This window comes from Heptranchias perlo, chromosome 23, assembly GCF_035084215.1.
Source record: "Heptranchias perlo isolate sHepPer1 chromosome 23, sHepPer1.hap1, whole genome shotgun sequence".
Taxonomy (NCBI): domain Eukaryota; kingdom Metazoa; phylum Chordata; class Chondrichthyes; order Hexanchiformes; family Hexanchidae; genus Heptranchias; species Heptranchias perlo.
In genome coordinates, this window is record NC_090347.1 from 5,095,347 (window position 1) to 5,122,075 (window position 26,729).

General features: G+C 42.6%; 1 protein-coding gene across 3 annotated transcripts in view; it reads right to left on the reverse strand.

Moving 5' to 3' along the window:
* LOC137341032 (serine/threonine-protein kinase/endoribonuclease IRE1-like) overlaps positions 1–26,729 on the reverse strand; it is an 85,352-nt gene that overhangs the window by 39,942 nt on the left and 18,681 nt on the right. For all 3 annotated transcript variants that reach the window (XM_068003876.1, XM_068003875.1, XM_068003877.1), the window contains exons 2-5: positions 16,020–16,137; positions 3,490–3,523; positions 1,884–1,956; positions 524–596 (exon numbers count right to left, since the gene is read on the reverse strand). In XM_068003876.1, the coding sequence (XP_067859977.1) occupies positions 524–596; positions 1,884–1,956; positions 3,490–3,523; positions 16,020–16,137 (298 nt within the window). The remainder of the gene's footprint in view (positions 1–523; positions 597–1,883; positions 1,957–3,489; positions 3,524–16,019; positions 16,138–26,729) is intronic.

The window sequence follows — 26,729 nt, forward strand, 5'->3', positions numbered from 1 at the left end:
GCTCCTAAGTTTCTCATTTATTACCCAACTTTCTTTCCTCTTTTCTCCACTCAAAGCAAGAAGAGGGTCATGTGATCTAATCCCAGGTCACTAGGAAACACGAGTGAGTTCTTGATTTCTACTCCTTCCTGCTGTGGAAGAATATTTCCAAGAGGCCCCAGCTGAGGTTGGAATCTCACCATATGGGAAATCATCAGGACAAGTACATCAATGTGCTGTGCATTTAACTGCAACATCACACAGCCAAAAGCTTTACTGAAACCTTAAGTTTTAACCATCAGATTGGAGTGTATTTGAACTGTACTCATCTGCAAACGTTAAGGAACATTTTGCAAGCTTCCCTATTTGAAACAAACATTTTCTCCTTCCAGCAAAAACAAGAAGTGGAGCATTGCATGTTGAAGTTTTTTCTTCCCCATCCACCACAGCTACACAGTTTATAATTAATTCTATTTTGGATAAGAATAGTTGGAATCTAAAAATAATTAAATAGGCAGTACTGTAGAAACGGTAGTTCACTCACCCATATACAGTATACCATCGGAACTTCGGCAGGGCGATGCCTGAACCAATTCAGGGATTGTGAAGGGGAGTTTCTGTGAAAGAGAACTGATGGTTTCAGTACAGATACAGAAACTAAAAACATGTTTTAAATTAGGCAATACTGGAACTAGAGGAGATGCACCAGAACCTAGCAGCAGACGATCACATTCATCCTGAATCAAACCTCTACAAAATCTCTACTTCTAAATTGAGACCAGAATCAGTAAGAGGATTGATTTGGAATGGTAAGACCCCATCAGTATAACGTGGCATCTGGACCCCACCACCCTAATTCGCAACTCCACAGCTTTAAAAAAAAATCTTGGTACGAGTGAATATGTTTTTAAAAAATTACAAGTTTTCTGTCGAGCTCCCAAACAACAAACAGAGCGGCTGCACTCAATCTGAGTGCAAATGATGGAACAACGAGCACAGATTATGGCAATGCATCTCAGCGCACACATGGTATCCCAGGATCGTGTTCTTGACTTGTTTGGGAGGGAGTACTCGATCTAATGAGATCAGTTTTCCTGGTTCAACTTGCATAGAGATCTTAGACTAGTGATAGATTATCCAGGAGAGCAAGAAAGCAGCTTTCATTATGGACAATAACATCTCAACAAGCCAGGCTGATGATAGCCAGACAAATGCTGTACTATCTAAATATTTCCATTCAACAAATACATGTGAAGCCCTGGGCTGAGGTGGTACATTTTCAAACTTATTTGATCCCAGAATCTTTTTTCTAGTAGTCTTTATACTGAAACTTTTATAAAAGTCCTCTCTCTGCAGCTTACTAATAAGAGTTTTTTCTAAATATATGTCTGGCAGTAATATTTCAGAATTGGCCACGAAATTGGCACTTTCAGAGATGTCAAAGGATGGCTGGTTTGGGGAATTAAAATGCCACACTGAAGCATTAGGTGTTCTTCTGATGTTGGGCGAAGACACATTGTTGAGGCAGACTAGAGAATTACATAGAATTTACAACATTCAAAGAGGCCATTCGGCCCAACTAGACTGGGCTGGTGTCCTAATCCCATTTGCCTTTTCTGTTCCCGTAGAGAAGAGGGAGTTTTATTCTGCCTCTAACCGCACTATACCTGACCCGAGAGTGCTTGATGCTGATACTGGATGCTTGAAATAGAAAATGTCCCATTTTCCAGCATTAACATCACTCATCTTGTTGCACACAAAGTTCACAAAAAAGTCATTAAAAAACAATTAGTGGCTAGCTTATTGGGTTTAAAAGCACTTAACAATTACACCAGATAAAAACATGTTTTTGAATGGACACATTTCTAAGTCGAACAAGTGGGACTACGTGATCATTAACTTACAGTCAGTCCTTCATTGTTTTTGCCTCCCAGTGTATATAGGCTGCCATCATTAGGATCAGGAAGGAATGCTGGTCTGCAAAGAAGAAATAAACAACTTATTGGCAACAGCATAATTATAGAGGATGATGAACTACCAGCCTCAGCTGGGTCATTTATCTGCACAGTGCAAAGGTTGACAGGTAGCAAAATCCAGGTGTTGTAAGTGTAAAGCCAACTGAATTATACATTGCTGAAATTGTCCTTTTGTGGGGAGGGGCTCATTGCAGTTAAGAGATGCTAATACTTCCCCATTTAGCAATTTTGAAGGAACTACCTTAGCACAAAAAAACATATAAATTCCTGAATCTTTATATACCACACATAGAAAACATACACCCTGTATTTTGCTATAATGGAATAACATGAGAAACAGCAGTGCACACTATAAAATGTGCTATGAGGGAGCAACATAGGAGTAACAGCACTTAATCCTGCACTGTGCTATAATGCAGAAACATGGGAGTAACAAAACTACATCCTGCACTGTGCTATAATGGAGCAACATAGGAGTAACAATATTGCACGTCATCATTATTCATATAGAAGTTTGGAATTAAGTGAAACTTCTGTGGCAGACTCCGCAATCCAGTACCTGAGCCAAATAGGTCTACAGAACTCCAAGCTTTGCGCTGGTAATTTGAGGAGCAATTTTAGATGGTTAAACTCCAGCAGTATTCCCACAGACACTTAGGAGGCCCTAAAGTCTTGGCTCTGCCAACCTGTGCCCAAGTTCTTTGGCATTAAGTAAGTGTTTGTAGAAGGGATCATGTTCAACAGCAATGGCACTGGGATTTACTGCACTGTATGCTACAGGTAAATACGTTAGCTTGCAAACACATCAATGGAACAATGTAGTTCAAGTATTCACACAGCAGAGAACACAGGAGATGAAAAGGATTAAAGAGGGGCAAAAGCAGGTCAGAGAGATAGGTTTTTAGAAGACTTTTGAAGAAAGGGAGTCAGCAAGGGTATAGCAGCATAGTGGTCATGTTACAGGACTAATAGTCCAGAGAGAATTTGAATTCAGTTTTTAAAAATTTGGAAATATAAAAAGACTGGTTAAGAGCAAAAGTGACCATGAGCTGTTGGATTGTCATAAAAACCCAACTGGTTCACTAATGTCCTTTAGGGACAGAGACCTGGCATCCTTGCTCAATCTGGCCTATATATGACTCTGATCCCACACCAACATGGTTGACTCTTAACTGCCCACTGAAGTTGCCTAGCAGGTCGCTCAGTTGCATCAAACTGCTACAACAACACACTGCAGTGGTTAAGAAGGAGGCCCAGGATCACCTTCGCAGGGCAACTAATGCTGGCTTTGCCAGTGACACCCACATCCCCAGACAGCCAGACGTTTCAGGACAGAATTTCAAAGAGCAGAACACAGTGGCTAAAAGAAAAACATGCATTTAAAAGAATGACTTTGGATGGCAAAGTGTGGGGATGAGTAAAGAAATGGTAGAATAATGATTCACAATTCCAGCTCTCAATCCTTAACACATATGCTGCTCTGTGCCTTTTATGCTGGATGTAAACAGATGTAAAGCTACACTAGAAAACTTACTCGGTTAGATGCATGGGGACTTGAAGCACAGGATCTGTACAAGATAAAAAGAAAAATTAGCAAGTTTATAATCACACGCCATAACAAAACGGAACTAGGAGAATGCAAATTATGAATCCATCTAGAAATTCCATCATTCCTGATCTTGAAACAGATTTTTTTTTAAACTTTAGGAGTTACAAAGCTACAGATCCCTTACCCAAACCCAAGGTCCCAGACTAAAAAATACATAATTTGCCTGACACCAATTAAAATACAAGACCAAAACTGGTTTTACACCTTTGTCGTGTCTCACAGGTGAACAGGCACAAACCAAAATGCTGTTTTGTTCATTAAATGTGTCACTTCAGGGCTTTTTTTGAGAGATATTTTTTAACTCTTCTATAAATGAAAAACTGCTTTTGTACTGCAGCCTGGTTATTGAAGGAGCGAGCTAACTTTTTTTTTCAAAAAATATACTTTATTCATAAAATTTGCAGCAGTACATACAATACAGTTGTCATATCACTTTCCAAACGTACACAATACAGATTATACAATTTGCAGGTTACGTCAAGTGCAGTACAATGAACACATTGGACATCATTGCAGTTCATGACACTCTAGGGTGTCTCATTGCATCATACTCAACACAGATTATTGCTTACAGATTCATTTCAGATTCATTACAGGTACATTACAGCAATTTGAATTTTACTTTCTGACCGAGGGGGTTTTTCCCTGATTGCAGCCCCTCGGTTTACAATGGCGGGAAGGCTCTAAACGGTTGCCTTTCCCCACAGGGCCTTTGCGGCGGCCGCACCCATCCTCAATGCATCCCTCAGCATGTAGTCCTGGACCTTGGAATGTGCCAGTCTGCAACACTCGGTCGAGGACAGCTCCTTGTGCTGGAAGACCAGCAAGTTTCGGGCAGACCAAAGGGCGTCTTTCACCGAGTTGATGGTCTTCCAGCAGCAGCTGATGTCCGTCTCAGTGTGCGTCCCCGGGAACAGCCCGTAGAGCACAGAAACCTGTGTTACGGAACTGCTCGGGACGAACCTGGACAGATACCACTGCATCTCTCTCCAGACCTTCTTTGCAAAGGCACATTCCATAAGGAGATGGGTGACGGTCTCGTCTCCACCGCAGCCTCCTCTGGGACAGCGCGCGGTGGCGCTGAGTCCGGGAGTGCATGAAGGATCTGACGGGAAGGGCCCTTCTCACCACCAGCCAAGCTAGGTCTTGGTGCTCGTTTGAAAGCTCTGGCGATGAGGCGTTCTGCCAAATGACATTGACAGTCTGCTCGGGGAACCAACCGACAGGATCCACCATCTCCTTTTCCCGCAGGGTCTCGAGGACGTTACGTGCGGACCACTTGCTGATCGCCTTGTGGTCAAAGGTGTTTTCCTGCACAAACCTTTCCACGAAGGACAGGTGGGGCGGAACGGTCCAACTGGACGGAGCGTTCCGTGGCAGCGTGGCCAGGCCCAGCGAGCTAACTGCACTATGGGACCAGTTACCAGCAGACAACTTACCTGGACTTCCTGTAAACCGGTTATACCGTGAGGCCCGTTATTTTGCACACACACAAACTGGCTGTAGTAACTTGGCCAGCACAGATGTCATGACATGACAACAGAAACAACACCGCTGTTACACCATGACGTCACTCGCAGTAAACTCACTGCTGCCATCAGGGCAGCAGGTTTACTGAACCAGCAGCTGAGTCAGGAAGACCCAGTAAAAAATATGCCCTCAGTGCCAACAGTCTTAAAAAATGCAAATTTGTCTTCACAATACCACCAGCTGTGCAAGATCCGCACCACGCAGCCAACAGTTTCAATATAAAAGCAGCTTAGAAGGTTCTTCCCGTAAATTTTCAACACGAGCTAACTGTACAGGCTAACCATACCTGCTTTACTGAGTCACTGGAACACTACTACTACTGAACATTAATCACAACCACAGTAGTTTTCCAAAAGATAGCACACTCAGCAGGATTACAACCCAGATCACTTTTTCTGGAAGTCCTAGAGTAAGAACAATCTTAAGAAATGTTTGTAGCATTGACTAGGTGTGTCCCAACTTTTATATTTGGGGCCCACATTTGTAGCTTAAATTTGTATTCATTTCATTTTACTGATATTAAAAGATTTTGGTGTTCTGATACTGGATTTATCTATCAATGAGGCAACAGTACAAAGAACAGCACTTTCCAAAATATGTAGACCCTCACAATTCAAACAGGACAAACCATCTAAGAAATATAAGCACAAATAGGACTGAGTTGCCTGGGAGTTGAGGGCCGGATTGCCAGGGTCCTGGGCTATATCTGGCCCTATGGCTGCAGTTTGAACACCCCTGCCACAGACCAATTAAATATCCAAACAACACAATTACTTTTATCTTTAAGGCTTCTAACGTGTACTGTTACCTCTTAGTGACTAACTGTATTTAACACAAACATTAAAAAAACTAATTAGAATGATGATTTCATACTTGGATCAAGAATTGTACACTTGGAATGACTGGGAAGTGTTCTAGTACATTGGAGGTTTGATCACCTCATGTTCAGGGCTTTGTGGGCAGACACTATTGAGAAATGGTAGTGCCCATTTTTTTTTAAAAAGGGAGACAGAACTAATCCACATAATTACAAACCAGTTAGTTTAACATCTGTGGTAGGGAAAATTTTAGAGTCATTAATTAAGGATGAAATTACCACATATCTAGAGAGAAAATAGTTAGAAGTTGCCAGCATGTATTTTAAAAGGAATGATCTGCAATTTGTCAAGCACGTAATTAACCTTTTGAGGAGGTTAACAGACATGATACATGGGGGAAACACAGTGAATATAGTGTATATGGACTTTAAGAAAGCCTTTGACAAGGTACCACACAGGAGATGATTACTAGTGAAGATTAAGGGATATGGAATGAGGAGGAGTGGATAGCAGACTGGATTTAAAAATTGGTTAGAAGGGAGAAAAAGAGAGTCGGAGTTAAGGGCAGCTTTTAAGAATGGTTGGAAGTGGGTATTGGTTGTCCTGGCGTCGCATCTGTTCACTGTGTTTATCAATGATTTGGATATAGGGTCAGAAGGAGTAGTATTGAAATTTGTAGATGACACCAAAATAGGAGGGACAGTTAATTCTTTAGAAGACCAAAGGAAGCTGCAAAGGAATATTGATAAGATGGGGGAATGGGCAAAAACTGTAGATGTAATTCAAAGACAGATAGTATGACAATGTTGCATTTTGGTTAAAAAAAAAGTAACAGCGTTAATTATACTCTAAATGGAAGTAGGCTCAATGCTGTGGAAGAGCAGAGGGATTTATTAGAATGGTACCATGAATGAGGGACTTCAGTTATGTGGAGAGACTGGAGAAGCTGAGGTTGGTCTCCTTAGAATAGAAAAGGTTAAGAGGAGATTTAATGGAGGTGTTCAAAATTATGATGGGTTTTGATAGATAGGGAGAAACTGTTTACACTGGCAGGAGGGTCGGTAACCAGAAGACACAGATTTAAGATAATTGGCAAAAGAACCAGGGCGAGAAGCATTTGGCCTCTGTCCAGCACTGCTGTTTGGATATTTAACTGGTCTGTAGCAGGGGTGTTCAAACTGCAGCCCTAGGGCCAGATACCGCCCAGGTCCCTGGAGAATTTTTTTTTAATGTAGCAAATGGCCGCCTTCTACGCTGTATGATTCTATGAGTTTTGAGGCTGTGGAATTCACTTCCTGGGTTACTTGTTGAGGAAGAAACTATAACAGTCAAGATTAGATTGGATAGATGCAAAAAGGAAAGGGTTGGAGGGATGTGGGAACAGAATGGGTAAATATAATTAGAACTACATGCTCGCGGAGAGTAAATGCCAACAGGGACTGGTTGGGCCGAATGGCCTGTTTCCGATAATTCAAATTAAACAACATAAACCACACAGAAATGTGGTAAATTAGTGCTGGAAAATTCCAAATTAAGGAGTGGACTGTAAACTTTAACCAAAATTTATTTGAACTGCATCCACTTTCCATACTACATTTAAAATAAGCACCATGCTTAAGAGAAGCTTGAAACCCCTCTTAAAAAAAAGCAGCACATTGAGAAGGAAGTGGGTTTTTGTGTGCAATCTTCCACAAAATTTGGCAATGACAAGTGGAGCAGTGCTGGACAGAGGTCAAATGCTTCTCTGCAAAAGAAGTGAAGATAAATTGGCAGGAAAGTTGCACATGGTCATCTGGAAGCATTCCTTAGCAGTCAGAATAAGTATGGCACTGGCAAAGACCTAGAGGTTACATCCCACACTCTTCTTGGTAGAACAGTGTGGTAAATTGACTCTGAAGCAGGAAACAACATACCTTACTTAACAAGGGACAGGAGAGGTGTGTGCATAGCTTACTGACACTGAAGTTCACAGATCATTTTAATCTGTGATTTATGAAACAGCAAACAGGCAATACACCGGAAGCATTAACACTGGTTTCTCCTTTCATTACATGAATCTGTTGATTATTTGTTTAAAAAGAATCATTTTAATCAAAATTCCTGGTAGACCTATTAGCTGATCCCCCAAATCAACCACACTCTTGTAAACATTTCCCAGTCTTAGTCCAAGATTCATATACTATTGCATCTTTAAGAATGGACCTTAATTCAAAAGCCTATTAACATGCCATTTTTAAAACTGCAATCACCCCCAATGCCTGTGTGAAAGATGACCTAGTGTAATATTAAGTCATATAGGGCAAAAGGTCCTAGGTTCAATTCCTGATTTGTTAATCCTGTAAACAAGCATTATTGAAGGGACTCTTGGTCACACAGTGTTGCTCACACTGGATTCCAGCACAAGGCACCCCATCTATACCTGCAAACTCTCACTTTACTTTGAGTATCATTTCTGTATTCTCAATTAAACCAGAGTGTGGTGAAGTCTCAAAGTAGCACCTTTTGCTTCCAACCAGTCCTATATAATCAGATAGAAAGTACATATTTTTAACCAAAGAGATAACACTTACCCTCCCATTCCAAAAGCACAAAGGTACAGTGCTGCAGGACAAAAAAAAACTTCCCAACAGTCTGACCAAGCAGGGTTTAATTACTGTGGCCGACAGCAGTTCAGAATATTAAACCTGAAACCATCTACTGTTACAACCTGTGCATAACCACATTCAGACTTCTGCTTCTCTGCTCTTCGAGTTCACTGCCCCCCATTCACCAGTCACAGCATCAACCAGTTGAAAGACTGCTGTTAGATAGCCAACCATATAACACAAAATTTAGCAATTTCCAACATTGTCAAATTGCACACTCTTTGAAATGTGCAAATATATGACGCATGCTCAAATAAGGTTTTTTTCCAATTGTACATTTTCATTGGTTTACCTTTAATGTCACGAGTGTGACAGGATAATAGATGATCAAATACACGCAGAATGGGAGGTAGGAGTGGATTATGAGGCAATAATCAAATCACGGCTTTTACAAAATGGGGCGAATTTTGTGCTCAAGGACATTAGTTCTAGAAAATGAAATGCCAACTTATTTTTCCTCAGGATGTTGCCTACGGCTACATTTATTGCCCACTCCTGGTTACCCTAATGTGCTATGTCGCAAATGTTTGTGCAACTGAGTGGTTTGCTAGGGCACTACAATCATGAGCAGGGCAGTGTCCTAGACTCAACCATCTTCAGCTGCTTCATCAATGACCTTCACTCCATCATAAGGTCAGAAGTGGGGTTGTTCGCTGATGATAGCACAGTGTTCAGTTCCATTCGCACCCCCTCAGATAGTGAAGCAGTCCGTACCTGCATGTAGCAAGACCTGGACAATATCTAGGCTTGGGCTGATAAGTGGCAAGTAACATTCACATCACACAAGTGCCAGGCAATGACCATCTCCAACAAGAGAGAGTCTAACCACCTCCCCTTGACATTCAATGGCATTACCATCGCCGAATCCTCCACCATCAACATCCTGGGGGTCACCATTGACCAGAAACTTAACTGATAGATTGGGAAATGTTGATGTACAAAGGGACCTGGATGTCCTTGTACACCAGTCACTGAAAGCAAACATGCAGGTGCAGCAAGCAGTTACGAAGGCAAATGGTATGTCGGCCATCATTGCAAGAGGATTTGAGTACAGGAGCAAGGATGTCTTACTGCAGTTATACCGGGCGTTGGTGAGACCACACCTGGAGTACTGTATGCAGTTTTGGTCTCCTTAACTAAGAAAGGATATACTGGCCAGAGGGAGTGCAGCAAAGGTTCACCAGACTGATTCCTGGGATGGCAGGACTGTCGTATGAGGAGAGACTGGGTCGACTCGGCCTGTATTCACTCGAGTTTAGAAGAATGGGAGGGGATCTCATTGAAACATATAAAATTCTGAAAGTGCTAGACAGACTGGATGCAGGGAGGATGTTTCCCCTGGGTGGGGGGTCCAGAACAAGGGGTCACAGTCTCAGGATACGGGGTAGGACATTTAGGATTGAGTTGAGGAGAAATTTCTTCACACAGAGGGTGGTGAACCTATGGAATCCTCTCCCACAGAAGGCTGTGGAGGCCAAGTCACTGAATATATTTAAGGAGGAGCTAGATAGATATCTAGACAAAAAAGGCATCAAGGGGTATAGGGAGAGAGCGGGAATATGGTATTGAGATAAAGGATCAGCCATGATCATATTGAAAGGCGGAGCAGGCTCGAAGGGCCGAATGGCATACTCCTGCTCCTATTTTCTATGTTTCTATGGACCAGCCAAATAAATACTGTGGCTACAAGAGCAGGTCAGAGGCTGGGTATTCTGCGGTGAGTGACTCACCTCCTGACTCTCCAAAGCCTTTCCACCATCCACAAGGCACAGCAGTATGATGCAATACTCTCCACTTGCCTGGGTGTGTGCAGCGCCAACAACACTCAAGAAGCTCGACACCATCCGGGACAAAGCAGCCCACTTGATTGGCACCCCATCCACCACCTTATTCATTCCCTCCAGCACAGGCACACAGTGGCTGCAGTGTGTACCATTTACAAGATGCACTGCAGCAACGCGCCAAGGCTTCTTCGACAGCATCTCCCAAACCCACGACCTCTACCACTTAGAAGGACAAGGGCAGCAGGCGCATGGGAACACCACCTCCAGGTCACACACCATCCTGACCTGGAAATATATCGCCGTTCCTTCATCATCACTGGGTCAAAATCCTGTAGCTCCCTACATAACAGCACTGTGGAGGTACCTCCACTGCACGGACTGCAGCCATTCAAGAAGGCGGCTCACCACCACCTTTTCAAGGGCAATTAGGAATGGGCAATAAATGCTGGCCCTGCCAGCGATGCCCACATCCCATGAATAAATTTTTAAAAATTTAATTCATGTAGTGTCGACTAGACACATGTACACCAGACCAGGCAGGGGTGAACCAGTTGAGTTTTTACAACAATCCAGCATCTTTCACAGATCATTTTTTTCTGGTGCTAGCCCACAAATTCAATTTCACAACTTTCCCTGGTGGGATCTAAACTCTCAATCTCTGGTCCAGTACCATAACCTCTACATTACCATACCCAGTGGGATTTAGTGACAATTAAGAGCAGTTTGCAGCTGTGGATCAATGCCCATCAGGCAGTGACTGAAACTGCCCAAACTGATTTCATACAATATACAGGATTACATAGAATCATAGAAAATAGGAGCAAGAGTAGGCCATTCAGCCCTTTGGGCCTGCTCCGCCATTCAAAATGATCGTGGCTGATCATCTAACTCAGTACCCCGTTCCCGCTTTTTCCCCATATCCCTTTAGCATTAAGAAATATATCTATCTCCTTCTTGAATATATTTAATGACTTGGCCTCCACTGCCTTCTGTGGTAGAGAATTCCACAGGTTCACCACCCTCTGAGTGAAGAAATTTCTCCTCATCTCTGTTCTAAATGGCATACCCCATATCCTGAGACTGTGACCCCTGGTTATGGATTTCCCCATCCATCAGGAACATCCTCCTTGCATCTAGTCTGTCTAGTCCTGTTAGAATTTTATATGTTCGATGAGATCACCTCTCATTCTTCTAAACTCTAGTGAATATAGACCTAGTCGACCCAATCTCTCCTCATACGTCAGTCCTGCCATCTCAGGAATCAGTCTGGTAAATCTTTGTTGCACTCCCTCCATGGCAAGGACATCCTTCCTCAGATAAGGAGACCAAAACTGCACACAATACTCCAGATGTGGTCTCACCCCAAGGCCCTGTATAACTGCAGTAAGACATCCCTGCTCCTGTACTCAAATCCTCTTGCAATGAACGCCAACATACCATTTGCCTTCCTAACTGCTTGCTGTACCCTGAATGCTCGCTTTCAGCGAATGGTGTACAAGGACACCCAGGTCTCGTTGCACCTCCTCTTTTCCCCAATCTATCAACATTCAGATAATAATGTCTTTCTGTTTTTACAACCAAAGTGGATAACCTCACATTTATCCACATTATACTGCATCTGCCATGTTCTTGCCCACTCACCCAACTTGTCTAAATCACACTGGAGCCTCTGCATCCTCCTCACAGCTCACATTCCACTCCAGCTTTGTGTCATCTGCAAACTTGAAAATGTTACATTCAGTTCCCTCATCCAAATCAAAGTTGGGGCCCCAAGCACTGCCTGCCACCCGGAAAAAGACCCGTGTATTCCTACTCTCTGTTTCCTGTCTGTTCTCAATCGATGCCAGGATATTCCCCCTAGTTACACAGGGGATGACACTGGGATTATTTTGGACTCCTCTAACAATGGGCTAGCATAGACAAAATGGGTCATATAGCCTCCTTCTGCACTATAACTTCTCTGGTTCTGATGACTCTTATAGCCAATACAGAGAAGAAACTTTCAACTCACCAGTCTGGGCTGGATTTGAAAGTCCCAGACATGAAATGGCCAATGTCTAACACAGTGCAACATCCAATCCTCCTGAATTGAGGATTCTGATGATGACGCAAACCATGAGGACAAAGCTTAGAACTGTACTTGGTGATCCACACCTTATACTAGCAGTTGAGAGCACGGTTCCATGTAAGCTACGCGCATGCGCCACCACGCAGCAGTCCGTTGTGTGTCGTGCACTTCGGCACCTGGTCTGCGCACCAAACCTGGGCCAGGAGTCCCAAAGTTTGTGGGGGGGGGGGGGGTGTTTGTTGCGGTTTTAATAGCACCAAGCGCTGGGATTTTAGTTTATTTCATTATCCTTGGTCCAAAAGCGAATCCCTGCTTCCAATCTCTTTGCTGTCAGACCGGAGATTAAGATCATCAATGGCGGCTGCACCACCCAGCATGCAGCGTGGTACAGAATGTGCCCTATCTGAATCAGTGGAGCCCAGTGCCCAGGCACAGGAGAGGCTCATTGTTGGGTAGCATGTCCTGAACATGCAGATAATGGAGGCTGCGGATTGGAGGGAGTAGATTAATAAACCCCGGGAGGGTACAGGCCCAGGCTTTACAAACACCGAGTGCGGCCCCGGGCCGAAATATAAAAGTGAACATTATCCTCCCCTTACTACTCGCCGGTTTCCGGTTTCTCCCCTTTCGCTCCGGCCTAACTCACAACCCGTGGCCCCGCACGTGCGCCAAACTCCGGGACAGACAGGAGGTGCTGGGAATTCTCAGCCAATCAGGGAGCGTCTATAAATGAAGGCGAAATGGTGATCGGTCAGGGAGGGTCTGTAAATGAAGGAGAAATGGTGACCAGTCAGGGAGCGTCTGTAAATGAAAGAGGAATGGTGACCGTTCAGGGAGCGTCTGTAAATGGAGGAGAAATGGTGACCAGTCAGGGAGCGTCTGTAAATCTGTAAATGAAGAAGAAATGGTGACCGGTCAGAGACCGATCTCCAAATAGTATACTGTCAGATAGATTTTATATATATATATATATATATATACACACACACACACAGACAAATAGTATAAATTGTAATATATTAAAGAAAGTGTAACAGTTTATATACATATATGGAAGTGTAAAAGTTTATATATATATTACATATACATTTCCATCCTTTCAAGATATAACTAATTTGAGTTTCCAATCAGAAAACTTCAGCACACAAGGATTCAGTAAAGATTCAGTGATAAGATGCGTTCAATTAAATGAAAGCTTTTCACCTCGAGTGCGAATTGTGGAGAACTGTTACTTTAGTCTAAAGACAAACATATTTCTGCATTGGTAGCAAATAACATTGGGGGGGGGGGGGGGGGGAAGTCTACGATTAGTGCAATTAACAATTTTTAATCACCATCCTATTCGACGTTAGCTTCTGAAATAAACTACAAATGCACCCAAATTACCTGGCATATTGTAATAATTATCAATTTCCATATTTCATATTTACAAATTAAGGAATTCTGACAGATCTTGTGTTACACTGTTATTAAAGATCCTTCTACAATTGTGCTAAAATATACTTTCCAATCACATTGGTACATTGTAATCAAAACAATGAAGTTGATTTAAATTGTTTTATACAACTGCTATCCAAAAACCCTCAGTTGCCCCAAGAATTGTCTCTTTTTATCTTTGTCCGTTGCCTCCCTCAGTTCAGGTTCTTCATGACCAAACTGTTCCCTGCCTTACACAGAGGCAGCCAAAACTAATAAGACCTGCAGATGTACAATTGTAAAGCAATAATTTTTTAAACCCTGCTGAGGATTCAATGGTGGGGAGGGGGGAGAAAGAGAGGGGGGCTTTAATTAAATTGTTCCTATCCCCAAATTCACACTGACTGATTTGACAGCTGTTTTGTATTTGACTCAATTTAAAAATTCTGATTGCACATTATTTATTTCTGTTTGAATCAGTGTCATTAAGCTGATTCAACAAAAAGCTGATTGGAATCGTTCCCATCCGATAATTTATAATAAAATATAACTAGTCTAAGTCTGCTCTGCTCAAACCCAGTGCAACTTAAGAAACCCATTTCATAAATTATATAAATTTATCAGCCAATATAACATTAAATTGTTACAATTATCCATTATTTTGTACATTTGTTCTGTTTGTTATATACCCTGAATAAAGTTTTCTAAAAAGATGTTCTATTCAAAGTTATGATTTTTTTTACGGTGGTGCACACAGCCTTTACATTGGTGCACAAACCCAAATTTATTCCGCATGTGGCCAAAAGAAATTGGAGAGAACATTTGGTTAAATGCAGTTATCTCTTAACCAATGTAGAAGCTGTCATGTTAAACCTGTCGAGGAGAGGAATTAATTGAAGGCCAGGCACTTCTCTATAAGGAAATTGACCTAGCTCATACCTACCCCTCCTTCGAGCAGCCAGTTACAGAGCAACATTGGCAGAGATCTGGGGCCAGGTTGCCTTTTGCCCAGCTTTTCAGCCAGAAAATGGTGCAGAGGGACAAAAACTGCATCTAAATTGTGGCATAAATATAGACCTTCAAAACTGAAATATAAAATTCAAAATGTGAAAGCACCAAACACTAGTTCAAAACTGAATTTTTTTGATCAACTCCAATTCCTGAAGACTTCTAAATCCATGTTACCCATATAGTGAATGAGGACAAAGTCAAAAAGTGGATTGTTCGCTCTAATTTGAAATTTCCTCAGAATACTTCCCAACACACACATTCTATACAGTCAATTGATGAGTCCTCTTAAAATTAATGAAAGCTCTTTTGTAAAAGTTATTTCTATATCATCTGAAAATGTTATTTTCCCTATCTCTGCAACCTCATCCAGCCCTGTAACCCTCAGATGGCTGCACTCCTCCAATTCTTGCCTTTTGCGCACCCTGATTTTAAATCGCTCCACCATTGGCAGCCGCGCCTTCAGCTGCCTAGGCTCTAAGCTCTGGAAATCCCTCCCTAAACCTCTCCGCCTCCCTACCTCTCTCTCCTCCTTTAAAACCTACTCTTTCACTTGTTCTAGTATCTCCTTATGTGGCTCGGTATCAAATTTTGTTTCATAATCGCTTCTGTGAAGCGCCTTGGGATGTTTTACTATGTTAAAGGCGCTATATAAATGCAAGTTGCTGTTGTTGTATTTATTCTGGTTTCATGTTTCCCACCCTCCATATACTCTAAATATAAACCACCAAATCATCTTATAGCAGCCAGGTTTTGCATGAAATGACGAAGAAAAGTGTCATTTGGTAAAATTCAGTGCTCAAAATATTAATAACCTATAGTATGAATAAGAATGGCATATCATTGCAGAACTAATGAGTGGCACCAGGGCAGAGGAACATTAGTGCGTGGCCATAATTCCACAATCCCAATCTCAGTTTGCAATTGTGAGGAAGTGCAGAGCAGAGGCCAAGTGCTTTCTTATAATGAGAAGAGTAAAAGAATCAGCAGTCACACAAGGAGTGCTGCTGTGCACAATCTGGCAGCCGGTTTTGCCATGGCATCAATGGAAGTGCGTGCAATCATTCCAACTCCCAAATGGCTCAAGGAGAGCCATGTGTCAAAAAATATAAATTAAACTACACTATAACTAGAGGTAAAATTATATTTTATCAAGTGTATTTCCAAGACACGAGCTGCCACTTGCCTTCTTTCAAGGTCCATTTAATTGAGCCCGTTTGTTTGCTGACAGCGTGCAAGCTTCCATCCAGAGTTGATACAAATAGTAGTGTCTCAGGCAGCACTGTACTCGAACTTCCAAAGCACTGTAAGAGACAAACATCAAAATATAAACCTCACCCAAAGAGGCAGTACAATCCACAGGTCTCCATTACTATCAATCCCACTCTTTGGAAAACCAGTTCGGAGCAATGTTGTGATGATGAACCACGAGATGATCCCGCATTCATTTTCTTTTCCTAAATGGTCATATCTGAACCAAGACAGGGCAAAATACTGCCTCATCAATTGTGACCAGAACACTGGTCTCCTATCATAGCTACCATCTAACGAAAGAATTTAAAAGGATGGCAGGGATAGGGTAGTTGTATCAGAGACATGTGTTTCCATTAATGGAGGTGAAAAATGATGGTCATCCCACATACTGTATAACTTGCACTTAGAAAAGCTAAAATTCAGGATGTAGCTTACGTGCATATTATTTTTTTCCCTTGGAAAGGGCTCAAATTTGGGAAGTGGTTCATATGCATGGGGGATCTTTATACCCCTCAGTCCAATATTATATTGTTCCTCCAAGTAACTGTTCATTAGCAGCACAGGCAGAAATTTGGGAGTAGGTTCCAAATCCAGCCAATCAGTCTTGAAAGACTATGTGGGGGAGGGGAGGGAACCTACGGCAATGCAGGGAAATATTCTGAAACAGAATTTATTTATGCTCAATTTGGTTTCCATTCATAACCTATGTACCTGGGTAACGCAGTTTAAGATTAACATCACTTAACACTGTAATTTAGCTCAACAGATTTTCCCTTGGGAGTAATGTGCTATAAAGAAGCAGTTAAATACATAGCATTGACTCTGAGCTCAACACAAGGCTTTGTTCAATGAAACCGATCTGAGAACCACACCCACTTAATCAGGGGTCATTTGTTTACACAGTGAATTACATTTCATACATAATGCAAGCTCCTTCATTACTCTCACTTTGCCCAACAGGGTCAGAATATTGTATATTTAATCAAGGCAAACAACATTGCAAAGCCCTTTGATCTATTTTAGCACAAGATAAATCCTAAAGATTTTGGAAGACTGTACCACAGCTCTTCTACCATCACTTTGGTGCTTTTACATCAGGTTCGTAGCTTCAGCAGCAGCTCCATGTCTCATGGTACTGACTGCATTTCCCCAGCCAGCATTCACTCCCCTGCGGTTCTAAATGCAGACGCCCAGAGCTTCTACAAAGGTTTGTTACCGCTTGACAAAGTACTCACATCGGAAAATCTCTCAACTCAATATACCTCAACCCCTATAGATGACTTTCACAAATATGGTATGTTTAAGGAAGCTGCCTCAAACTCGTACTCCCCTGCCCCCCCCCCCACCCCACAACGACCTAAATGCAACTGGCACTGGCAAAATTTCCTGTGTGTTCATGTTTGGGACAATCAGAAACAGACATTATTACTAGACATCATGCAGAGGTAATGTTGCCCATCAAGTTTTTATATCATAGTTAATCAGTAAACAACAGTGGATCTCATCTACTTGTCACTGACCTTTAGGGGCCACCTATGTGGTACTGGGCAGGACTATCCCAGAATTTTAAAAATTGTAAACAGGACACCAAAACAAAACCAAAATACTGCAGATCTGGAATAAAAACAGAAAATGCTGGCAACACTCCGATCAGGCAGGTTTGTTTCTTAAGAATAGAAATTCATTCTACTAATGGATCTGGAATCAGCCAATAAGGTTTACATTGAAGTTGGAGTATCAGCAAAAGAAATAACTTGCATTTATATAGCACCATTCACACCCTCAGGACGTCCCAAAACGCTTTACAGCCAATGAAGTACTTTTGAACTGTTGTAACGTAGCCAATTTGTGCTCAGCAAGCTCCCACAAATAGCAATGCATTGATAACCAGAAAATCTGTTTAAGAGATGTTGATTGAGGGATAAATATTAGCCTAGGACACTGGGGAGAACGCCCTGGTCGTCTTCAAAATAGTGCCCTGGGATCTTTTACATCCACCTGAGGGGGCAGACGGGGCCTCGGTTTAACGTCTCATCAGATAGCCTCAAGTCACATTCCCACCTCATGTCCAACTTAGACTTGGGGAAACAGCAGTAACTTTAGCCCCTCTCTACCAGTGCACATACACACACGAATCAAGTGGTTCTGTCGGAAAAATACAGGCAGACTAATCCATTGAGCAGGGTAGTCAGATTGACAAAAAAATCATATGCACATGTACACATCACTACTTCAGCACCTTTAACCTGAAAGGCTAAATCAAATAAAGCATCTTTTAAATACAGATACCACATATCCAATGGGATACTTTATCCTAGCAACCCAAGATTCGAAGAAAGTGCAAATATGTTAAAAACATTAATGACTACAGTTACTGTGGATATAAGCCAGATGGTACAGTTGAGTGAAACTATCAGGAATAGCTCAAGATAAGCAATCACTCGGCAGCTGTTCCCTTTCTCACTCACTTAAAAGAGGAAGTCTGCACAACCTGTTTAGGAGCTCATATTTGGTTTATTAGTGTAAGGAGTCACTTCACCTGACAAAGGAGCAAAGCTCCGAAAGCTTGTGATTTCAAATAAAGCTGTTGGACTATAACCTGGTGGTGTGCGACTCCTTACATTTGTCCACCCCAGTCCATCACCGGCATCTCCACATCTTGGTTTATTAGTACTTACCATTCATTGTACATGGCCATTCACCTCCCTTTCTCAATTGTCATTACAAATTATTATACAAAACAAACTACACCAGACAGCCCAGTCACAATACTAGAGACTAGATGACAAATCGTGATAATAGCTAGAAAGTGAGATGCCCGAGTCTCCCATAGCTAAATGGCAAACAGAGAAAACAACCTAGGCTACTTTTCTGCATAGCCCAAGTGCATCACCTGATAGGTGGCGACCCATCTCACTACTTAACGTGGACTACAAAATTCTTTCCAAGGTCATCGCCAATTGGGTCAAGTCAGCCCTGGAGGTGGTGATCCACCCCGATCAGACCTGCGCCGTACCCGGCAGGAAGATCTCTGATAGCCTGGCGCTACTCAGGGATACGATCGCCTACGTACAGGGCAGGGGGGTGAACACCTGCCTGATCAGCCTGGACCAGGAGAAGGCCTTTGACAGAATATCCCACACGTACATGATGGACGTGCTCTCCAAAATGGGGTTTGGGGAGGGAATCCGCAATTGGATCCAACTGCTCTACACAAACATCAGTAGCGCAGTTTCAATCAACGGGTGGGAATCAGAAAGCTTTCTGATCAAATCTGGAGTCAGGCAGGGCTGTCCTCTCTCCTCCGTCTTGTTCGTGTGTTGCATCGAACCCTTTGCCGAGTCCATCAGGAGGCATAAGAGGGGTGACGATCCCAGGCAGCGGAGGCACTCAGGTCAAGGCCTCCCTGTATATAGATGATGTCGCCATCTTTTGCTCGGATCAGCTCTCAGTCCGCAGATTGATGAGCATCTGCGACCAGTTCGAACTGGCCTCGGGGGCCAGGATAAATCGTAGCAAGAGCGAGGCCGTGTTCTTTGGGAACTGGACCGACCGATCCTTTGTCCCCTTCACCGTCAGGTCGGATTACCTGAAGGTGCTGGGGATCTGGTTCGGGGGGGCCGGGGCGTGCACCAAAAACTGGGAGGAGCGTATTTCCAAGGTTATGCATAAACTGGGACTGTGGGATCGACGATCCCTCTCAATCGTGGGCAAGAGCCTGGTCATCAGGTACGAGGTGCTCTCGGTGTTGCTGTTCGTGGCGCAGGTCTGGCCCATACCTCGCTCCTGCGCCGCGACAGTCACCCGAGCCATCTTCCGCTTTGTCTGGAGATCAAAAATGGACCGTTTCCGCAGGGTCACGATGTACAAATCTCCAGAGAAAGGGGGGAAAGGCATGCCCAACGTGGCCCTCATCCTGATGGCCACCTTTGTGTGCGGCTGCATCAAGCTGTGCATAGACCCTCGGTACGCAAACACAAAGTGTCACTACGTGCTGAGGTTCTACCTGTCCCCGGTGTTGAGAAGGATGGGCCTGGCCACGCTGCCACGGAACGCTCCGTCCAGTTGGACCGTTTCGCCCCACCTGTCCTTCGTGGAAAAGTTTGTGCAGAAAAACACCTTTGATCACAAGGCGATCAGCAAGTGGTCCGCACGTAACATCCTCGAGACCCTGCGGGAAAAGGAAATGGTGGATCCTGTCGGTTGGTTCCCCGAGCAGACTGTCAATGTCATTTGGCAGAACGCCTCATCGCCAGAGCTTTCAAACAAGCACCAAGACCTAGCTTGGCTGGTGGTGAGACGGGCCCTTCCAGTCAGATCCTTCATGTACTCCCGGACTCTCAGCGCCACCGCGCGCTGTCCCAGAGGAGGCTGCGGTGGAGACGAGACCGTCACCCATCTCCTTCTGGAATGTGCCTTTGCAAAGAAGGTCTGGAGAGAGATGCAGTGGTATCTGTCCAGGTTCGTCCCGAGCAGTTCCGTAACACAGCTCTACGGGCTGTTCCCGGGGACGCACACTGAGACGGACATCAGCTGCTGCTGGAAGACCATCAACTCGGTGAAAGACGCCCTTTGGTCTGCCCGAAACTTGCTGGTCTTCCAGTACAAGGAGCTGTCCTCGACCGAGTGTTGCAGACTGGCACATTCCAAGATCCAGGACTACGTGCTGAGGGATGCACTGAGGATGGGTGCGGCCGCCGCAAAGGCTCTGTGGGGAAAGGCAACCGTTTAGAGCCTTCCCGCCATTGTATACCGAGGGGCTGCAATCAGGTAAAAACCCCCTCAGGCAGAATGTAAAATTCTAACTGATGTAATGTAACTGTAATGAATCAGTAATGAACCTGTAAAGAATCTGTAACGTACCTGTTATCAAAAATGTGTATTGAGTGTATTGCAATGAGGCACCCTCGAGTGTCATGAACTGTAATTATGTCCAATGTGTTCATTGAACTGTCCTTGATGTAACCTGCAAATTGTATAATCTGTATTGTGTACGTTTGGAATGTGATATGACAACTGTATTGTATGTACTGCTGCAAATTTTATGAATAAAGTATATTTTTTGGAAAAAAAATCACCTGATAGGTGGAACTAACAACACTACTCAGAGATACCAACATCCCAGACAGTTCTGTCCAAACGACAAAAGCATCTTCATCAAGTGGTAAAGGAAGAAATAATACAGGAGGCATAGACGAAACTACAATGAAAACAATTTACTGAATGTTATAAATTGAAGGGTACCATTCTACACCAGGCAGGTGAGAAGGGTATTTTTTAAAACCCTCAAGCTTATAGTTTTCTACAGAGTGGACAATCATTGACAAGACTGTATTGACAGTAAATCTCTTGCTTTGTTTGCACTGTCCAATTGTGTCATCAACACAAGTTAAACTGGACCTTTGGACTTAAGGCAGAAATAAGCACCTGAATGGCAAATTAACAGGTAGTTTAAATGGCTGCCAGACTCCTAAAAATGGTCTGGGTGTAAAAATGGGTCAATTAATTTACAAAAGGAGGCATATGCATCACAACATTCCGGAGATAGAGAAATCCTCAAGATGGCTCCTAGCGGAAATGAAGCAGACATAACGATGAACAAAGATTAATGAAACTGCATGTGAAAGTGAATTAGTAAACTAGAGCGTTTACAGAAATTGAAACATTTTGCCAAGACAAATCAACAATTCCTGTTTAAATACTGCACTGCTGTAAAATCAACATATTTGCAGCTCACTTTTTTCCCTCACAACAATAAAATTCTCCCATAGGACCAAGCCTCTCTAAAGGTTGGCCTCTTCGTTCTGACAGTTGTCACCTCTAAAAGGTGCTAGAACTCTTGGAGCACAGCATTAATGACAAGCACACAAGCATTGTTTGCACCAATGAGTCCATACCACACACTCTGGAGTGATAGTGCCAGTGGAAATACTGTTCCAAATTGAGACGGTGCTCACAAAATATTTCCGGGGGAGAAGCAGAAATAATTCAGAATTGGCTGCAGGGTTAAATAGGTCTGTGTGCTCGGTTTGCCAGCTGGTACAAAGAGGCATAGATGGGCACATGCAGAGCCCAAAATCTGTACTAATCCCACCCTCATGGCTGAAAAGCAGCAGCATGAAAATAGGAAAGTCACAGAAACAGGGATTATATTGTAACGAGAATCTATTCTGCCACTGGATACGAGTTGGGTCATTGTACAATTTTCATTCCCTCACACACTAATCCACTAGCTGAGGTCACAAACTCATAAAATAGGGTGTCATGGTGGGAGGGAAGAGCTTGCATCCTACTGATCAGTTTGTGTGTGTTTTTTTTTTAAATGATCTCAGGTTGTTTGAGGCAGTTTTGGAGAATTCATCAATTGTTGGCTGACTGGTTTTCAAATTATTTTCCGTAACATCGTCCATCTCCGTCCCCACCTTAGCCCATCTGCTCCTGAAACCCTCATCCATGCTTTTGTCAATTCCAGACTCAACTACTGAAATGTTCTCCTGGCCAGCCTCCCAACTTTCACCCTCCACAAACTTGAGCTCATTCAAAACTCTGCTGCCCGTATCCTCACTCACACCAAGTTCCACTCACCCATCACCCCTGTGCTCGATGACCTACATTGGCTCCTGGTCCACCAACACCTCAATTTTAAAATTCTCATCCTCGTCTTCAAATCCCAGCATGGCTGCACTCCTCCCTATCTCTTATCTCGTCCAGCTCTACAACTCTCCAAGAATTCTGTGTGCCTCCAATTCTGGCCTCTTATGCATCCCCTACTCTCTTTACCACACCATTGCCTTCTACTGTTTAGGTCCTAAACCTCTCCATCTTTCGCTCCCTCCTTTTAAAACCCATCTCTTTGACCACGATTTTAGCAACATGTACAGAACAGTGATCCAGTACAGGGGAGGGGAATGGAGATACAAAGTAACACGATTCAGCAGCACCAGCACGTAGGATGTATCAAACCACAAGATTGACATTTTTTAGAAATCATTTTTAATACCAAGTTTGTGCTTCTACCATTGATAACCCCTCCTAACCACCACTCCTTCACAAATAGATTGAGAGACTGCTTGAAGATACATGGTTAATTCAATCAAGAATTGAAATCATGTTATAAATTATCCAACAGCAAAACTGAACACCTTCTGAACCAGGCTTGAATTACAGCCTTTATTTTGCATATAGATGATTTTACACAATGTATATATTTTAATATAACATTGTATATAACAAGATGAGGGGCACAGATAGGATGGATACTAAGGAGCTTTTTCCCTTCGTTGAGGGTTCTATAACAAGGGGACATAGATTCAAGGTAAAAGGCGGGAGGTTTAGAGGGGATTTGAGAAAGAACTTTTTCACCCAGAGGGTGGTTGGAGTCTGGAACTCACTGCCTGAAAGGGTTGTGGAGGCAGGAACCCTCACAACATTCAAGAAGCATTTGGATGAGCACTTGAAATGCCATAGCATACAAGGCTACGGACCAAATGCTGGAATATGGGATTAGAGTAGACAGGGCTTGATGGCCGGCGCGGACACGATGGGCCGAAGGGCCTCTATCCGTGCTGTATAACTCTATGACTCTAAGATTGAGGTGCCATTATGGAGCACCTAGTGTACTACTTCTGGCTGCCTGTGCTGAAAAAGTGACAGCGCCTCGGGTGTTATATGTTTCTTGGGCACAGGTTATACTTTACAGTATGTAATGATTTATGTCCTGGTATTCAGCTATAGGCAGTTACTCAACAAACTGATAGTAATTCTGTCACAGCTTTTAATTCCTCAACCAGGATGTCATTGTACATCAACTACAATCAGTGCTAAAAGGACCCAAGATAAAAGAATCTTCAACGCATTCCACAATTTAAAAAAGATGATTTTAAAGCAATGAACCCATCTGAGGGCACACAGGACATGATAAACCCCACAAGCAAAGCCTGAAACCACTCTCATGTATCTGTTGATCTCTATATAAACAATACCATAGGGAAGAAGTAGGGAATGTGTTACAAGAACTGAGTTCTGATGAAAAACCATAAGAGCAAAGCTCCAACATTTTATACAGACACTAGAACCTAGACATCAAACTGCTGGCCATGATGATTGAGCTCTTCCTGTTTTGGGTTTCCATATTACATTGTCCCCATTATATACGTTGAATTTTTTGATATGCGGCTTTCTGTCACATCACAAAAAGGAGTGCTTTACATCGTGCATAGGGTAAAATCTTTATGCAATTTACTTTAATAAAATATTAGGTTAAAAGTTGATTTTGGTTACAATTATTGGCATGTACCCACAGCCCAACTGGAGGAACAGACAAAAACCCAAATCCATCAAATCAGTTGGGGCACTGTGCTCTACGTACAAAATGGGATCAGGTTGCAAATGGACAGAAACACGCAAGTGTGATCTGCTCAGCTCAGCTCAGTCATACTGAGAACAGTGGCTCCAGAGGATTACTACAAATATGAAAAGTTCAATATTTTAAATTACTTCTGATTGACAGATTATTGGCAGCAGAATCACTAATAGAGATTCTATCACTACTGCCAATTCAGGAAGGCTGCTCCTAAGTTATTGGGTTCTGGGGGCCTCAGAATTCTTGCCAAGAAAGTGATGATGTAATGTAAAGTAACTGGGGGGAAAAAGGAAGGACTATTTCAATGAAATTTTTGAAGTTACCATACTGAAGAAATTGCAGTTAACAACATATGGATGTAGAAGTTTTTGGAGATGTTTTTTGTTATATGCACACACACTAGAACTAAATGCACAGCTTGTAGTAAAGAAGAAGATTGTGCACCACCACACTCTTCCATATTGGTTTACTGTCTTTGTAGCACATGGCATCAATTTAACCGTAATCCAATTAAATATTAACTCTAGTTTATTAAGATCCTACAGTCTCAGTTTATATTACACTCGATTTATTTGAAGAGCAAGGGGCCCTATATCAGCTAGGTTCTTCCAAGTAATACAACAGCAGAACTATTCCTGTGTCACTGGTCTTTCCCAAGACACGATGCAATCTCTCTTTTGTATTTTATTATAACTGTTGTATCCATTCATGTGACAGTAACAGTAATTCAAAAAATCAAACACGCAGCAAAAAGCTGCAGCAGGTTTTGAATCAGTTATGCATCTGGGCAGATAAAATGTAACACTCAAGTGTAAAGCAGTACACATGTCGAAGAAATGTGTATCGTAAGTACAAAGAATGGAATTTATAAATCTCCGTGTGATAAATTAAGGCACCTGCCAGTAATAGTAGGCTTAACACTTTTACCATCAAGACAATTAAAAAGAAACTCAGAATGCTGGAATGTATAACCAGAAGAACAACTCGAGATATAATGCCAGGATTTGCAACGTACTAATCAGGCCACACGGAGTCCTGTGCTCAATTCTAGTGACCAGACCACAAGAAACACATACAGGCATCGGAAAAGTTTCGAAGAGCAACAAGACTGATTCCAAGTGCAAAGGAGATGAGCTACAGCAAAAGAATAGAGAAGTTCAAGACTAGAAAAAAGGGCAGAAGTCTAGACAAGGAACAGTTAGGGGGGTACCTCATTAAAATATATAAAATATTAAATGGCAGAGGAGGTTAACCTAGAATATCGCTGCAAATTAAGTCAGGGAATTGGACCAGAAGTGATTACATTTAAATTAGCAACAGATATTAGGAAGAACTTCTTCACTCACTATTAAATGTTTGGCAGGTAATAGACACAAATATATTGGGAAATTCAAAATGAAGTTGGATGTTAAAATGTAAATGAGAGATCTAGGCCCCAACAGGTCGAGCTCTGATGGGCCGAATGACTCTCTAATCTTTATTGGAAGATTATTTGCTGACAATGTTTTTCCTCTCACATGGAAGAGATTTTTGTGCTGTCACTTCTATGGTTTGCAACCTGGTCAGAGGTGGCAAGCACATTAAATGCAATTATTTCTCATCAATACCAAGCATTGTGTAGTCTCAAACCACAACTCAAGTATGGACTTAGTTTAGACTGATTATTACTTGTTTCAGTTCTGTGCTATGCATTGAGATTTTGATCAAGTAGCTGTCGGCAAATTAGATAGCCAAATGAGCATTGCGAACCTGTGCAATCAATTCAGATCTTCTTGTTAGGCAGTAGCCAACTTCAAATGGGTAGCCATGGCCACTACATTGCAATGCACAACCCAGATTATATACATTGCCATTTTACAATAAAAGCAGTATATTAATTGACAAGGAATAAACATCAATTTTATATAGTTCCTTTCAGATCCTTAGGATGTCCCGAAGTGCTTTACATCAAAATTACAGCACAGAAACAGGCCATTCCGCCCAACTGGTCTATGCCGGTGTTTATATAAGCCTCCTCCCTCCCTACTTCATCTAACCCTATCAGCATATCCTTCTATTCCTTTTTCCCCTCATGTGCTTATCTAGTTTCCTCTTAAGTGCATCTATGCTATTTGCCTCAACTACCCCTTGTGGTAGCACGTTCCACATTGTTACCATCCCTTGGGTAAAGAAGCTTCTCCTGAATTCCCTATTGGATTTATTAGTGACTATATTATATTTACGACTTCTAATTTTGGACTCCCCCACAAGTGGAAACATTTTCTCTACGTCTACCCTATC